This window comes from Chiloscyllium punctatum, chromosome 1, assembly GCF_047496795.1.
Source record: "Chiloscyllium punctatum isolate Juve2018m chromosome 1, sChiPun1.3, whole genome shotgun sequence".
NCBI classification, from domain to species: Eukaryota; Metazoa; Chordata; class Chondrichthyes; order Orectolobiformes; family Hemiscylliidae; genus Chiloscyllium; species Chiloscyllium punctatum.
This window is the reverse complement of record NC_092739.1, coordinates 15,680,030-15,696,693: the sequence shown is the minus strand read 5'-3', so window position 1 is coordinate 15,696,693 and position 16,664 is coordinate 15,680,030. Positions and strand designations below refer to the sequence as shown.

The 16,664-nt window shown below is 44.6% G+C and overlaps 1 protein-coding gene across 3 annotated transcripts in view; it reads right to left on the bottom strand.

Moving 5' to 3' along the window:
* Positions 1 to 16,664, bottom strand: part of naf1 (nuclear assembly factor 1 homolog (S. cerevisiae)) — a 258,554-nt gene that overhangs the window by 70,910 nt on the left and 170,980 nt on the right. For all 3 annotated transcript variants that reach the window (XM_072572957.1, XM_072572784.1, XM_072572871.1), the window contains exon 5: positions 493 to 575. In XM_072572957.1, coding sequence (XP_072429058.1) covers positions 493 to 575 — 83 coding nt within the window. The remainder of the gene's footprint in view (positions 1 to 492; positions 576 to 16,664) is intronic.

The following is a 16,664-nucleotide window of genomic DNA, read 5'->3' as shown; positions in this document are numbered from 1 at the left end:
TAAACTGGAAAGGGTGCAAAAAAGGTTCTCAAGGCTGTTACTGAGACTGGAAGTTCTGAGTTAAAAGGAGAGGCTGGGACTTTTTTCCCCTAGATCATGGGAAACTGAGACCTTACTGACGTTTATAAAATCATGAGGGGCATAGACAAGTTCTTTTCCCCGGGGTACAGGATTCCAAAACTAAAGGGCATAGCTTTAAAGTGAGAGGGACGAGATTGAAAAGGGTCGGAAGGGGTAACATTTTCACACAGGATAGTGTGTATATGCCAGAAAGTGAAGGAGGCAGGCGCAATCACAACATTTAAAAGACATTTGCACAGGTACAAAGATAGGTAAGGTTTAAAGGGATACGGGCCAAATGCAGACAAATGAGACTAGTTGAGTTTAGGAATGTTGGTCGACTGGGTCGAAGAGTCTGTCGCCATGCTGTATGATACTATGATTCCATACAATTTAAGACTTATCAGTTATTAAGGATTCTTGTGAAATTACCTTCCCAACTGAAGCATTATCCTTTCTGAATAGAATAGTTTCCTCATTCACTGGCGGCATGTCCTTCAGCGATTTTACAATAACTAGAAACAAAAAGAGAAAGAAAGTCAGAAGTGACATTGAAATGTTCACATATAGAAGACAAAAAACAAAAAACAACTCCACAAGGAATCTTTGGTAAATTGGCAGGTGAACCACCGTTTGATCATTTAAATTGCCCATATCCTCAGTCAGGCAAGGAATGATTGTTTATGTAACAATTCGTTAGTGTGAATTGAACCATTGAGTATCAAACAATTGCCTCCATGGCTATCACTAACTTCATCTCATCTGGGGATCTCCCTCCTAGAGCCTCCCATCTCATGGCCCCCCAACTCCTATCCAAAGTCCAAAATCCACCAACAAGACTGCTCAGGCAGACTATTTCAGCCTGCTCCTGCCCCACAGAACTTACTTTTTGCTATCTTGAATCACTTTTCTCTCTCATTGTCCAGTCCTTCCCCATGTATATCTAGTATTCATCTGACACTTTATGTTGGTGACAAAATTTCCAGTTTGCCAGCACCATCTGTCTCTTCTTCACCGCAGACATGCAATTCTTCGACAAGTCCATCTCCATCTGGATGGTCAGAGGGCCCTCCACATCTCCTTGAGAGAAGACCTGAACCATGCCCATCCACCAGCATACTCCTCCACCTGCCCTAGCTCAGCTTTACTTTCAGCTCCTCTCAAAGTGAAGTTGTTCACTTTCTTCAGATCAAAGGTGTGGCCATGGATAGCCACATGGGCTATGTCCATCTCTTTGTGGGTTATGTGAGACATTCTTTGTTCTACTTGGGTGCTTCCTCATACTTCTTCCTCTTGTACATCTATGGCACATTGCCGCTGCTTCAGTTTCCTTGCCAGAATCAAAAGAATTTATCAATTTTGCTTCCAATTCTCACCCTACCATCACGTGCACCTGATGCATCTCAGACTCCTCTCTTCCTCAACATCTTCTTTCCCATTTTTGTAGATAAGCTAGCCACCAATATCCATTACAAACCCATTGACTCCAAGTCACTTTATATATATTCTCACAGCCTGCTGCCTGTAAGGACTCCAGTCCAACCTCCCAGTTTCTCCATCTTATTTGTTCTGATGATGCTACCTACTGTAGGGATGGCCTCAGAAACATCCACCCTTTTCTTCGAATGAGGATTCCCCACAAAAGTGGGTGACAGGGCCTCAAGCCAGGTCCAATCTATTTACTCTGCCCTCACCCCTTCCCTACAATCGCAGGGGTCCCCAGGGTCCTCAATTTCCACCTTACCATCCTCTGTATCAAAAGCATCATACACAATTATTTTCATCACCTTAAGTGGAATGCCACTACCAGACACATAGTCCCCTCCACTGGAACCACTCCCTCCAAGACCCCCAGTCCACTTTTCCTCCATTCCCAACAGCAACACCCACTCCATGGCACGTTCCCAGGCAATCACAGAAGGTTCAACACTTGCCCATTTACCTCTTCCCTCATTACCCAATAACCCAGACGGACCTTCCAGGTGAAGCAGTGATTTACCTACACTTCACTCAATCTAGTCTACTCCATTCCTTTCTCACAATCTGGTCTTCGAGACATTGGAAAGACGAAGCACTGATTGGGTGATCACTTAGCTGAACAGCTACCCTTGGTCCGTAAAGAGGACTCTAAGCTCCCAGTTGCCTTGCCACTTCAAAACACACCACTTTTCTCCAATGTCAACACTTCTGCCTCAGGCCTGCTGCAGAGCTCCAGCAAGGCTCAATGTACGCTGAAGGAACACCACCTCATATTCCACTGAAGCACCTGATAGCTTTCAGTACTCAACATTGAGTTTAACAATTTCAAAACACGATCACCCTCAATGTCAGTTTCCCTCCTCCCATTCCCCTAGACCTGCACTGTATGGGTTGCTCCCTGCATAGGCAACTCCTTTTCGCCTGTTCACAGTTCTTGTAGCACTTCACCCAGCATTCATCTCTCTTGGGCTATTACCTGCTTTTTTTTGTTTGTCTATCCCCTTTTCTCTCTCTGAACACTGTCTCCATGTATTATATTCATTATACTCCCCAACCCCCCAAAAACCCAGCCATCAGCATAAATGTCACCCTGTCCCAGCTACTAGGGTCAGTCTGATGATTGGTCACTGAACTCTGAACATTAAATTTGATGTTCTCTCAACAGATGCTGCCAAATCTGTTGTGTTTCTCCACTATTATTTTAATTCACTAGCATCAATGCTGAAGCTTTGGTAAGCATCATCAGTGAGATAATACTGAATCTCATAGTACATTCTTGATAACATACAAAGATACCTAGCAAGTGAAAATTAGCAAGGTAACATTCATTGCGCTCAGTTCTGGTGCAAAGAGAAGCAGCAAAATATTGGCCTAACATGTAGGAACAAATTACTGCAGATGCTGGAATCTGTATTGGAAACAACAAATGCTAGATATCACAGTTAGTCAGACAGCGTCCATGGAGGAAGAGAGTAAGCAAACGCTTTGAGTCGAGATGACCCAATCTTTGGGTGGCACGTTGGTTCAGTCGTTAGCACTGCTACCTCACAGTGCCAGGGACCCAAGTTCAATTCTCGCCTTGGGCAATTGTCTGTGTGGAGTGTGCATATTCTTCCCGTGTCTGCGTGGGTGCTCTGGTTTCCTCCCAGAGTCCAAAGATGTGCAGGTCAGGTGAACTGGCCATGCTAAATTGCTCATAGTGTTCAGGAATGTATAGGTTAGGTGCATTAGTCAGGGGAAATGCCAAGTATTAGGGTAGGGAAATGGGTCTGGGTGGGTTACTCTTTGGCAGGTCGGTGTGGACTTGTTGGGTCAAATGGCCTGTTTCCACACTGTAGGGATTCTATGACGATCTTTATCAGAGCTTAAGTGAAGTATGGAGGAACAGCATTCATGCTATAGTTCCGGGGAGTGGTGGTGGGGGTAGTTGTTACAGGGTGCTGGTGGAGAAAAGATGTTAATAGATTACATTAAGAGATCAGAATGCAAGAACTGCAGAACAATGGTGTGCCTCTGGCTAGACTTGAAAGGACAGTAAGTGGGATGGGGGTGGGGAGGACATGATAACAAGTTAAAAGAAAAAAAAGAAATTGGCCACATTTAAAGGTACTGAACTCTATATCAAGTCCAGAAGGCTGTAAAGTGCCTAGTCTGAAGATCAGATGTTGTCCCTCCAGTTTGCACTGTGTTTCACTGGGACACTGCAGCATACAGAGGACAGACAGGTGGGCATGTGAGCAGGACGCTGTTTTAAAATGACCGGCTACTGGAATGTCAGGATCCTGCTTGTGCACAGACCAGTGGTGTTCTGCAAAACAGTCAGCCAGTCTGCATTTGGTTTCTCCAATGCAGAATAGACCACATTAGGTGTGGCAAATACAAGCTGCTTCACCTGAAAGGTTCTTGGATGGTGAGCAGGGAGGTGGTGAAGGGACATGTTAAAAATTCTTAGAGGAATTATGAAATGGACTTCAGCAGATTAATGACCACTCAAGGCAATTGAGATAGGCAACAAATGTCAAGACATGCTAATGACAGCCATCAAAATTCCAAAAATTAAAAAAAAGAGCAAGAGCATATTCAACCTCAATTTTACATACTCATGCAAACAATAATCATTGACTATTTTAATTAACTTTATCAAGCTACAACCAAAGCAGTTTGCAATGCTGAACAATTTAAAGCTTAATAGTTCAGTCTAATATTGATGATTTACTAAGAAACATCACAAAATCTTGGTCCCTTTGCAACTCCTTAGTTCCAGAATGATTGCTTTAATTTTGATCAGAATCATGTCAGTTATCAAACAGCAATAAAATGCCAAATCACTACTTTAAGAAGGATGCAATTAAAATCCCCCCCAAAAAAGTCCATATTTGTTTAAGTGTCTTCAGTCACTATGTTAATTAACTCTTAATAATTCGAAAAGTATTCAACTGTGTATATTATGTGTATATTATGTCCCATGGCTTCCTGTATTCAGAGGTATGTAGCATTAAGTTCCAGATAATCAATAAACCATTCACTTAGTCATTTTTGTAAGAGGTACAAAAGCATTGATTGCAACCTTTTTAACGAAGTTCCTCATATTAGAGACTGCTAAACATGGCTGTAACAAAGACCGGCTATGAGCTTCAGCAAACAAAATCACAATTGTCCTGAAGCTTGAATGGATTTATTTTCCGTACAGAAGTTGATTGTTTGTTGTGTGATCAGAGAGTTCATACTGCACTTCACAGATCAAAGCAAATATCAGGGCTTCTATTACACAAGAACAGGGCTCAAGATTCTAGCAGTGTGCTGAAACACAGTAGAATGTGAAGACAGGAGAGCACATCATAAACAAAATTAAAAGCTGAGAACGTGAGGGTGACAATGGAGTATGGGGCGGGGAGGCAAGAGCTTCTTTGCGCCTTAGCACCTCGTAGCATGCGTAAGTTCCAGGCAGTAAGCGTTTGAAATTGCATTTTGCATTTCAGCACTTCATGCAAATTACTGCATGGAGCAAATCAAAACCAACTGTAATTATCAGAAATGAAAGAGTAATCCAGGTGAAAGGAAAATGAGGGCTCTCAGGAAGTGCTCTTACCCAATAGGCTAAACATAGTTGCGATGGAGGAAAAAATGAAAGGTTGTTTGGAGGAGAGCCAAAAGGTTATTCTAACTAGGGGGAATAGATAGCATCCTTTGTAAACAGGATCAATAGTCCTACATGGTATGTTGCCGACCTAATGAAAAATATTTTACAAACAGCTTGAAAGAATATTGGAGCGTGAAAGGGAGGATGTAGTCAGTGTGGTTCTTGGTGAGATTAGAAATGCTGGCAAAATATTCTATTTCTGACGTTCGAGACACCACCTATGCCCTCCACTTCCTCCAAGACTTCCGTTTCCCTGGCTCCCAACGCCTCATCTTCACCATGGATATCCAGTTCCTCTACACCTCAATCCACCATGACCAGGGCCTCCAAGCCCTCAGCTTCTTCCTCTCCCAATGTCCCCAACAGTACCCTTCCACCGACACTCTCATTCGTTTGGCCGAACTGGTCCTCACCCTTAGCAATTTCTCCTTCGAATCCTCCCACTTCCTCCAAACCAAAGGGGTAGCCATGGGCACCCATATGGGCCCCAGCTATGCCTGTCTCTGTCTGCCACGTAGAACAGTCCATCTTCCGTGGTTACACCGGCACCACTCCCCACCTCTTCCTCTGCTACATTGATGACTGCATTGGTGCCACCTTGTGCTCCCGCGAGGAGGTTAAGCAATTCATCAACTTCACCAACACATTCCACCCTGACCTTAAATTTACCTGGACCATCTCTGAAACCTCCCTCCCCTTCCTGGACCTCTCCATCTCCATTAATGACAACCGACTTGACACCAACATTTTTTTTTTTACAAACCCACCACACCTACCTGGATTACACCTCTTCCCACCCTACCTCCTGCAAAAATGTATTCCCAATTCCTCCGCCGTATCTGCTCCCAGGAGGACCAGTTGCACCACAGAACACACCAGATGGCCTCCTTCTTTAGAGACCGCATTTTCCCTTCCCATGTGGTTAAAGATGCCCTCCAATGCATCTCGTCCACATCCTCCACCTCTGCCCTCAGACACAACCCCTCCAACCATAACAAGGACAGAACCCCCAGTGCTCACTTTACACCCAACCTTCACATAAACCAAATCATAGAACATAGAACATTACAGCGCAGTACAGGCCCTTCGGCCCTCGATGTTGCGCCGATCAAAGCCCACCTAACCTACACTAACCCACTATCCTCCATATACCTATCCAATGCCCGCTTAAATACCCATAAAGAAGGAGAGTCCACTACTGCTACTGGCAGGGCATTCCATGAACTTACGACTCGCTGAGTGAAGAACCTACCCCTAACATCAGTCCTATATCTACCCCCCCTTAATTTAAAGCTATGCCCCCTTGTAATAGCTGACTCCATACGTGGAAAAAGGTTCTCACTGTCAACCCTATCTAACCCCCTAATCATCTTGTACACCTCTATCAAGTCACCCCTAAACCTTCTTTTCTCCAATGAAAACAACCCCAAGTGCCTCAGCCTTTCCTCATAGGATCTTCCTACCATACCAGGCAACATCCTGGTAAACTTCCTCTGCACCCGTTCCAGTGCCTCCACATCCTTCCTATAGTATGGCGACCAAAGCTGCACACAATATTCCAGATGCGGCCGCACCAGAGTCTTATACAACTGCAGCATGACCTCAGGACTCCGGAACTCAATTCCTCTACCAATAAAAGCCAGTACGCCGTATGCCTTCTTCACTGCACTATTTACCTGGGTGGCAACTTTCAGAGATCTGTGTACATGGACACCAAGATCCCTCTGCTCTTCCACACTACCAAGTATCCGACCATTAGCCCAGTACCCCATCTTTTTATTACTCTTACCAAAGTGAATCACCTCACACTTAGCTACATTGAACTCCATTTGCCACCTTTCTGCCCAGCTCTGCAGCTTCTCTATATCCCGCTGTAACCTGCCACATCCTTCCTCACTGTCTACAACTCCTCCGACTTTCGTATCATCCGCAAACTTGCTCACCCAACCTTCTAACCCTTCCTCCAGGTCATTTATAAAAATGACAAACAGCAATGGTCCCAAAACAGATCCTTGCGGAACACCGCTAGTGACGGCACTCCAAGATGAACCTTTGTCATCAACTACTACCCTCTGTCTTCTTCCAGCCAGCCAATTCCTAATCCAAACCTCCAACTCACCCTCAATGCCATATCTCTGTATTTTCTGCAGTAGCCTACCATGGGGGACCTTATCAAACGCCTTACTAAAATCCATATATACCACATCTACCGCTTTCCCCTCATCTACCTCCTTAGTCACCTTCTCAAAGAATTCAATAAGGTTTGTGAGGCACGACCTGCCCTTCACAAAACCATGCTGACTATCCTTGATCACATTATTCTTATCCAGATGTGCATAAATCCTATCCCTTACAATTCTCTCTAAGACTTTGCCCACAACAGAAGTGAGACTCACTGGCCTATAGTTACTAGGATTATCCCTACTCCCCTTCTTGAACAAGGGAACCACATTTGCTAGCCTCCAGTCCTCTGGCACTACTCCTGTAGACAAAGAGGACACAAAAATCAAGGCCAATGGCTCTGCAATCTCCTCCCTTGCTTCCCAGAGAATCCTAGGATAAATGCCATCAGGCCCAGGGGACTTATCTATTTTCACCCTTGCCAGAATTTCCAACACCTCTTCTCTACATATCTCAAAGCCATCCATTCTACTTATTCGTGCCTCAGTATTCATATCGACAACAATGTCCTGTTCCTGAGTGAATACTGACGAAAAGTATTCATTCAGTGCCTCCCCAATCTCTTCAGCCTCCACACGCAACTTCCCATTACTATCCTTGATTGGACCTATTCCTACCCTAGTCATTCTTTTATTCCTAACATACCTATAGAAAGCCTTAGGGTTTTCCCTAATCCTACCAACTAAGGACCTTTCATGTCCCCTCCTTGCTGCTCTTAGCTCTCTCTTCAGGTCCTTCCGGGCTACCTTATAACTCTCAATCGCCCCTATTGAACCTTCACGCCTCATCTTTACAAAGGCCACCCTCTTCCATTTAACAAGGGATTCCAATTCCTTATTAAACCACGGCTCCCTCACACGACCCTTTCCTCCCTGCCTGATAGGTACGTACTTATCAAGGACACTCAATAGTTGCTCCTTGAACAAGTTCCACATATCAATTACGCTCTTGCCTTGGAATCTACTTTTCCAATCCACACATCCTAAGTCATGCCTCAACGCATCATACTTTCCCTGCCCCCAGCTATAACTCTTGCCCTGGAGTACACACTTATCCCTCTCCATCACTAGAGTAAAAATCACCGAATTGTGGTCACTGTCCCCAAAGTGCTCACCTACCTCTAGTTCTAATACCTGGCCTGGTTCGTTACCCAGAACCAAATCCAGTATGGCCTCACCTCTTGTTGGCTTATCTACATATTGTGTCAGGAAACTCTCCTGCACACATTGCACAAACACTGACCCATCTAACGAACTTGAGCTATAGCTTTCCCAATCAATATCAGGAAAGTTAAAGTCTCCCATAACAATCACCCTATTACTGTCACTCTTCTCCTGAATCATCTTCACAATCCTTTCTTCAACGATTCTAGGACTATTAGGAGGCCTGTAAAAGACTCCTAACAGGGTGACCTCACCTCTCCTATTCCTAACCTCAACCCAAACTACCTCAGATGGCAAATCTTCATCCATCTTCCTTTCCACCGCTGTAATACTATCTTTGACAAGCAAAGCCACCCCCCCCCCCACTCTTTTACCCCCACCTCTGACCCTACTAAAACATTTAAACCCTGGAACCTGCAACAGCCAATCCTGTCCCTGATCTAGCCATGTCTCCGTAATAGCCACAACATCGAAGTCCCAGGTACCAACCCACGCTGCGAGTTCACCTACCTTATTTCGTATACTTCTGGCATTAAAGTACACTCACTTCAAGCCACTCTTCTGTTTACAGGCACCCTCCTTTAAGATTGATGCCATATTCCTAACCTCCCTACACTCCAGGTCCTGCACCCTAAAGCTACAGTCTGGGTTCCCATGCCCCTGCAGAGTTAGTTTAAACCCCCCCCAAGAGCACTAGCAAACCTCCCCCCAAGGATACTGGTGCCCCTCAGGTTCAGGTGTAGACCATCCTGTTTATAGAGGTCCCACCTTCCCCAGAAAGAGCACCAATTATCCAAGTACCGAAATCCCTCCCTCCTGCACCATCCCTGTAGCCACGTATTTAACTGTTCTCTCTCCCTATTCCTCAACTCTCTATCACGTGGCACGGGTAACAAACCAGAGACAACAACTCTGTTCGTTCTAACTCTGAGCTTCCAACCTAGCTCCCTAAAAGCCTGTCTAACATCCTCAGCCCTCCTCCGACCTATGTCATTGGTGCCAATATGGACCACGACTTCAGGCTGCTCCCCCTCCCCCTTAAGGACCCGGAAAACACGATCAGAGACATCACGTACCCTTGCACCTGGGAGGCAACATACCATCTGCTGACATTTCCGCCACCACCAAAAAGACCCCACCACCAGGGATATATTTCCCTCCCCACCCCTTTCCGCCTTCCACAAAAACCATTCCCTCTGTGACTACCTGGTCAGGTCCACACCCCCCCCCAACAACCCACCCTCCTGTCCTGGCACCTTCCCCTGCAACCGCAGGAATTGCAAAAACTGCACCCAAACCTCCAGCCTAACCTCCATCCAAGGCCCTAAAGGAGCCTTCTCCATCTATCAAAGTTTTACCTTCCGCCTCGGAACAATTCAACCCCAGGGCATCAATGTGGACTTCAACAGTTTCCTCATTTCCCCTTCCCCCACCTCACCCTAGTTCCAAACTTCCAGCTCAGCACTGTCCACATGACCTGTCCTACCTGCCTATCTTCTTTTCCACCTATCCACTCCACCCTCCTCTCTGACCTATCACCTTCATCCCACCATTGTACTCTTTGCTACCTTCCCGCACCGTCCTCCCTGCCTCCCTGACCTATCATCTTCATCCCCACCCCCACTCACCTATTGTACTCTACGCTACTTTCACCCCACCCTCCTCTCATTTATCTCTACACTGTTCAGGCACTCTGCCTGTATTCCTGATGAAGGGCTTTTGCCCGAAATGTCGATTTTCCTGCTCCTCGGATGCTGCCTGAACTGCTGTGCTTTTATAGCACCACACTAATCCAGAATAGTACCAGAAGTTTGGAGCAAAGTCCTTTTTAAAACAAAAATACACAATACTTCATGGGTTAGAATTGTTGGATTACTACAGAAGCTACATATACGTTGTTACAGGGATAAGAAGATTGAATTTTTGAGTGCGAGTAGCAGCAGAAGTAAGGTGAACCCGAAAGACTGCAGCTAAGGAAAGGCAGTTTCTAAAAATTACTTACCGGTAGCAGACAGCGGTGTTTTCCCTTTCACAGAAGGAGCAGGAGTAGCAGAGGAAGTGATGAGGACCAGAGGGGCAGCCGGGAAGGAAAGCAGTGACCATATATATCAGCAAGGCGGCTAAACACGAGACTCTACAACTGTAGTGTCTCCCACCCGCCCTCCTCCTCTAACCTAGTTAAGAAGGCAAGGTTCATTCTAAACTTCCTCTATTGAATATAAGTTTGTTATTAATTTTATAGCAACTTGAACTAAACTTTCTACTTTAGTACTGAGTGGGTGTTCCGATAAGTCGGGTATGGATGCTAGGGCAGTTGCTTGCTCCTCCTGCAGAATGTGGCAGGTGGGAGACAAGGCACACATCTCCGCTAGCTACATCTGTGGGAGGTGCACCCAACTCCAGCTTCTTGAAAATCGTGTTAGGGAATTGGAGCTGGAGCTGAATGAACTACGGATCATTCGGGAGGCTGAGGGGGTAATTGAGAGGAGTTACCGGGAGTTGGTCACTCCTAAGGCTCAGGACAAGGATAGATGGGTTACAGTTAGGGGGAGGAAAGGGGACAGACAGACAGTGCAGAGATCCCCTGTAGACATTCCCCTCAGCAATAAGTATACCATTTTGGATACTGCTGGGGGGGGAAACTACCTACCAGAGGAAAGCCACAGCAGTCAGGTCTCTGGCACTGAACCTGACACTGTGGCAAAGAAGGGAAGGGGGCAGAATAGAAAAGTACTCGTGGTAGGGGACTCGATAGTTAGGGGAATCGACAGGAGATTTTGTGGTCGGGATCGGGATTCCCGGAAGGTATGTTGCCTCCCTGGTGCCAGGGTCCGGGACATCTCCGATCGGGTGTATAAGGTTCTAAAAGGGGAGGGCGAACAGCCAGAAATCGTGTTACATATTGGCACTAATGATATAGCCAGGAAAAGGATCGAAGATATAAAAAGTAATTTCAGGAAGTTAGGATGGAAGCTGCAAAGCAGGACGAACAGAACAGTGTTCTCTAGTTTACTACCGGTGCCACGAGATAGCGAGGCGAGGAACAGGGTGCGGGCGCAGCTTAACACGTGACTGCGCAGCTGGTATAGGAGGGAGGGCTTCAGATATGTAGATAATTGGGATGCCTTCTGGGGAAGGTGGGACCTGTACAAGAAGGACAGGTTGCATCTGAATTGGAAGGGGACCAATGTCCTGGGTGGAAGGTTTGCTAGAGTAGTTCGAGAGGGTTTAAACTAGTATAGCGCGAGGGGGGGGCGGGAAAGAGAACCTGAGCTGTATACCGGAGGTGAGAATTGATGCAGATGAGGCAATAGCGAGAGACCAGCTAGTGGGAAGGATTTTCCTGGGAAGGAACCAAGGGATCAGTTAAAATATGTTTGCTTTAACGCAAGGAGTATCAGGAATAAAAGTGATGAACTTAGAGCATGGATCAGTACCTGGTGCTATGATGTTGTAGCCATAATAGAGACATGGGTTTCTCAGGGGCAGGAATGGTTGCTGGATGTTCCGGGGTTTAGAGCATTTAAAAAGAAGAGGGAGGGGGGGAAAAAGGGGAGGGGGTGTAGCACTACTAATCAGAGAGGGTATCACAGCTCCAGAAGCTTCCATTGTCGAGGAAGACCTGCCTACCGAGTCAGTATGGGTGGAAATTAGGAACAGCAAGGTAGCAGTCACCTCTTTAGGGGCTGACTACAGGCCCCCCCAACAGCAGCAGGGAGATGGAAGAAAGCATAGGTCGACAGATTTTGGAAAAGTGTGGACGTGGTAGGGTTGTTGTAATGGGTGACTTTAACTTTCTCAATATTGATTGGAACCTCCTTCGAACAGAAGATTTGAATGGAGCTGTTTTTGTAAGGTGTGTTCAGGAGGGTTTCCTAACTCCGTACGTTGACAGGCCGATGAGGGGAGAGGCCATTCTAGACTTGGTGCTCGGCAATGAGCCGGGGCAGGTATCAGATCTTGTGGTGGGAGAGCATTTTGGTGATAGTGACCACAACTGCCTCACATTCTACATAGCTATGGAGAAGGAGAGGATTAGACAAAATGGGAGGATATTTAATTGGGGAAGAGGAAACTATGATGTGATTAGACTTGAGTTAGGAAGCATGGATTGGGAGCAATTGTTCCATGGTAAAGGCACTATAGACATGTGGAGACTGTTTAAGGAACAGTTGTTGCAAGTGATGAATAAATATGTCCCTCTGAGACAGGCAAGAAGGGGTAAGATAAAGGAACCTTGGATGACGAGAGCGGTGGAGCTTCTCGTTAAAAGGAAAAAGGTAGCTTACATAAGGTGGAGGAAGCTAGGATCAAGCTCAGCTCTACAGGATTACAGGCAGGTGAGGAAGGAGCTTAAAAATGGTCTGAGGAGAGCCAGGAGGGGGCACAAGAAAGGCTTTGCAGAACGGATTAGGGAGAACACTTATGTGAGGAATAAGAGAATGGTCAAAGAAAGAGTAGGGCCGATCAGGGATAGCATAGGGAACTTGTGTGTGGAGTCTGAGGTGGTACGGCAAGCCCTGAATAAGTTTTTTGCTTCTGTCTTTACGAAAGAAACAAACTTTGTAGTGAATGAAACCTTTGAAGAGCAGGTGTGCATGCTGGAATGGATAGAGATAGAGGAAGCTGATGTGCTGAAAATTTTGTCAAACATTAAGATTGACAAGTTGTCAGGCCCGGACCAGATTTGTCCTTGGCTGCTTTGGGAAACGAGAAATGCAATTGCTTCGCCACTTGCGAAGATTTTTGCATCCTCGCTCTCCACTGGAGTCGTACCTGAGGACTGGAGAGAGGAAAATGTAATTCCTCTCCTCAAGAAAGGATATAGGGAAATCCCCGGCAATTACAGACCAGTAAGTCTCACGTCTGTCGTCTGCAAGGTGTTAGAAAGGATTCTGAGGAATGGGATTTATGACCATCTGGAAGAGCATGACTTGATTAAATGCAGTCAACACGGCTTTGTGAGGGGCAGGTCATGCCTCATAAACCTTATCGAGTTCTTTGAGGATGTGACTAGAAAAGTTGATGAGGGTCGAGCTGTGGATGTAGTGAATATGGACTTCAGCAAGGCATTTGATAAGGTTCCCCATGGTAGGCTCATTCAGAAGGTCAGGAGGAATGGGATACAGGGGAACTTAGCTGTCTGGATACAGAATTGGCTGGCCAACAGAAGACAGCGAGTGGTAGTGGAAGGAAATATTCTACCTGGAAGTCTGTGGTGAGTGGTGTTCCACAGGACTCTGACCTTGGGCCTCTACTGTTTGTAATTTTTATTAATGACTTGAATGAGGAGATTGAAGGATGGGTCAGCAAGTTTGCAGACGACACAAAGGTTGGAGGTGCCGTTGACAATATTGTTGTAGGCTGCAGCGGGACATTGACAGGATACAGAGATGGGCTCAGAGGTGGCAGATGGAGTTCAACACGGATAAATGAGAGGTGATGCATTTTGGAAGGTCGAATTTGAAAGCTGAGTACAGGATTAAGGATAGGATTCTTGGCAATGTGGAGGAACAGAGGGATCTTGGTGGGCAGGTACATAGATCCCTTAAAATGGCCACCCAAGTGGACAGGGTTGTTAAGAAAGCATATGGTGTTTTGGCTTTCATTAACAGGGGGATTGAGTTTAAGAGTCGTGAGATCTTGTTGCAGCTCTATAAAACTTTGGTTAGACCACACTTGGAATACTGAGTCCAGTTCTGGTCGCCCTATTATAAGAAAGATGTGGATGTTTTGGAGCGGTTTCAGAGGAGGTTTACCAGGATGCTGTCTGGACTGGAGGCTTATCTTATGAAGAGAGGTTGACTGAGCTCGGATTTTTTTCATTGGAGAAAAGGAGGAGGAGAGGGGACCTAATTGAGGTATACAAAATAATGAGAGACATAGATAGAGTCGATAGCCAGAGACTATTTCCCAGGGCAGAAATGACTAACACGAGGGGTCATAGTTTTAAGCTGGTTGGAGGAAAGTATAGAGGGGATGTCAGAGGCGGGTTCTTTACACAGAGAGTTGTGAGAGCATGGAATGCGTTGCCAGCAACAGTTGTGGAAGCAAGGTCACTGGGGACATTTAAGAGACTACTGGACATGCATATGGTCACAGAAATTTGAGGGTGCATACATGAGGATCAGTGGTTGGCACAGCATCGAGGGCTGAAGGGCCTGTTATATGCCGTACTGTTCTACGTTCTATGTTCTAACACATGGCAACAGAAGTGATGTGAGAAAGAAGGATTCCATTTCACCGCACCAATATTGGGAAAGGAAGAAACTTTATTCTTCAGGCAACCTTCACTTTAAAAAGTGAAAAGGATTACACTGCAGCAGTTACAAATCTGTAAATAGTGGACTGGGGGGGGCTTTCAAGTCGAATATATAAAATTTATTCGCAGACAAACCAAAAGGAGTGATAGAGAATAGGTAAAATTATGCTGTTAGTGCTGCAGGTCAGAAGACAACAAGTTTGTTATGATTACTTTTAGTATGTTCAGAAGGAATGAGTTTTAATCAGGCAAGCGAAAAATCGACCTATGCTGAAATCTGCTGTGAAAATATCACAGTTGCAGATAAAGTTTGTAGTTACAATTATGGTTTTAAACAGAATAAATAGCTAATTGTTACATTTGTAACAAATAAATTGCTCCTGCATATCCATACCTCAAATATAATTAAAAACTCCACACCTATTGAACAACATTCACAGAACACTGCTTTTGCATTCAAAATTCTGACAGTCAATAACTTATCTTCATTTTACTTCTCAAGGGGCTATAAAGGGTCAATCCTATGCATTAACATTATAGTGGAGATTTATCCCATTAAAGATCTGGAGCAAAATGAAACATTTGATTTGGGGACAAGATATATCACACAATAACTGCAAAGCCCAGCGACAGCCACATTAGGGATCACTGGAAATGCACACACTCTTGACGGCTATTCTGGTTGGCTGTACTGCCGCAAGGCTATGTTTTTGGTAGTTCTTGACATTTAGGGTTGTTGCTCTTGTTACTAATTTGTGTAACAGGCAAAAGCTCAATTCTATAAAATGCATCTTGCCCAAAGCAAAAAAAAATCTTAAGCATAGGATTAGGCAAAGGAATACATGAAAGAACAAGGCATCACACAAGATGCTGACCTTTATCATTATGTCAAGAACAGCTTTCACAATAGGTAGGAATCCTCTCAAACCCTTTAAAAAAATCTAACCAAAATAGTAGAAGGTTTCCCAGAAGGTCTTCACTTGCTCTTTCCAGTAGATAACATTCGCAACACAAGCATTAGTACAAGTCATTCTACAATAACACACCTTTTGTTAGCGTGAATTGGCTGTAAAGCGATTGACGAATTGCGGACACTGTTTGGATAACGTGAACTTTCTACTGAATGGGTATAGCAAATTGCTTTTAGTAAACTTCTGCAGTGCGGTTTTCCATAGAAAATGGTGTTATGGTGGGAGGTTTCAGAGGAACATATCTATCGCGGTATAGCAGAATGACCTGAAGGCTAAACATCCAAATTCAATATCTTGCGTATGTAATTTACATACAAATTAATATACATTTAAGAATTACGATGCTATTGTAAACATTCATTGATTCAGCAATAGTTAATTAACATGAAGTATAATTTGCAGACACATTTCAAAGATCAAGGGTTGAAAATTGTGGACCTACTTTATCTCAACTACAGCAAAAAAAAACAGCAAAATGGTCTCAAAAAAAAAGAGAATATTTAAATTTGGTACTACTAAACCCAAGAAATCCATTTAAATTTAGAAGAATAGAAAGATGTGACCAAACGTTTTATCAGAGAATAATAACTGGGAATTTGAATACAATAAGAATGCCTTCCTACTTAATGTAACTTAACATTGTCTTAAAAAGCAGAGGACAATCTTGGATACTAGAGACTCCCCTTCTTAGTTACAAATACTATTATCAAAGAAGCTTTGTGAGTGACTACATCAAGTTAAATCATGTGGGGAGTTGAAACAATGACTAAGACATGCAGTTATTTTACTGAGGCATGTAAAAATAACAATAGGGTAATTATATTTGTGGATTTCAACAACACCCTAATATCAATTGGAATAATCATAGTATGAAGAGTTTACAGGCTGCAGGTTTCTTAAAATGTATT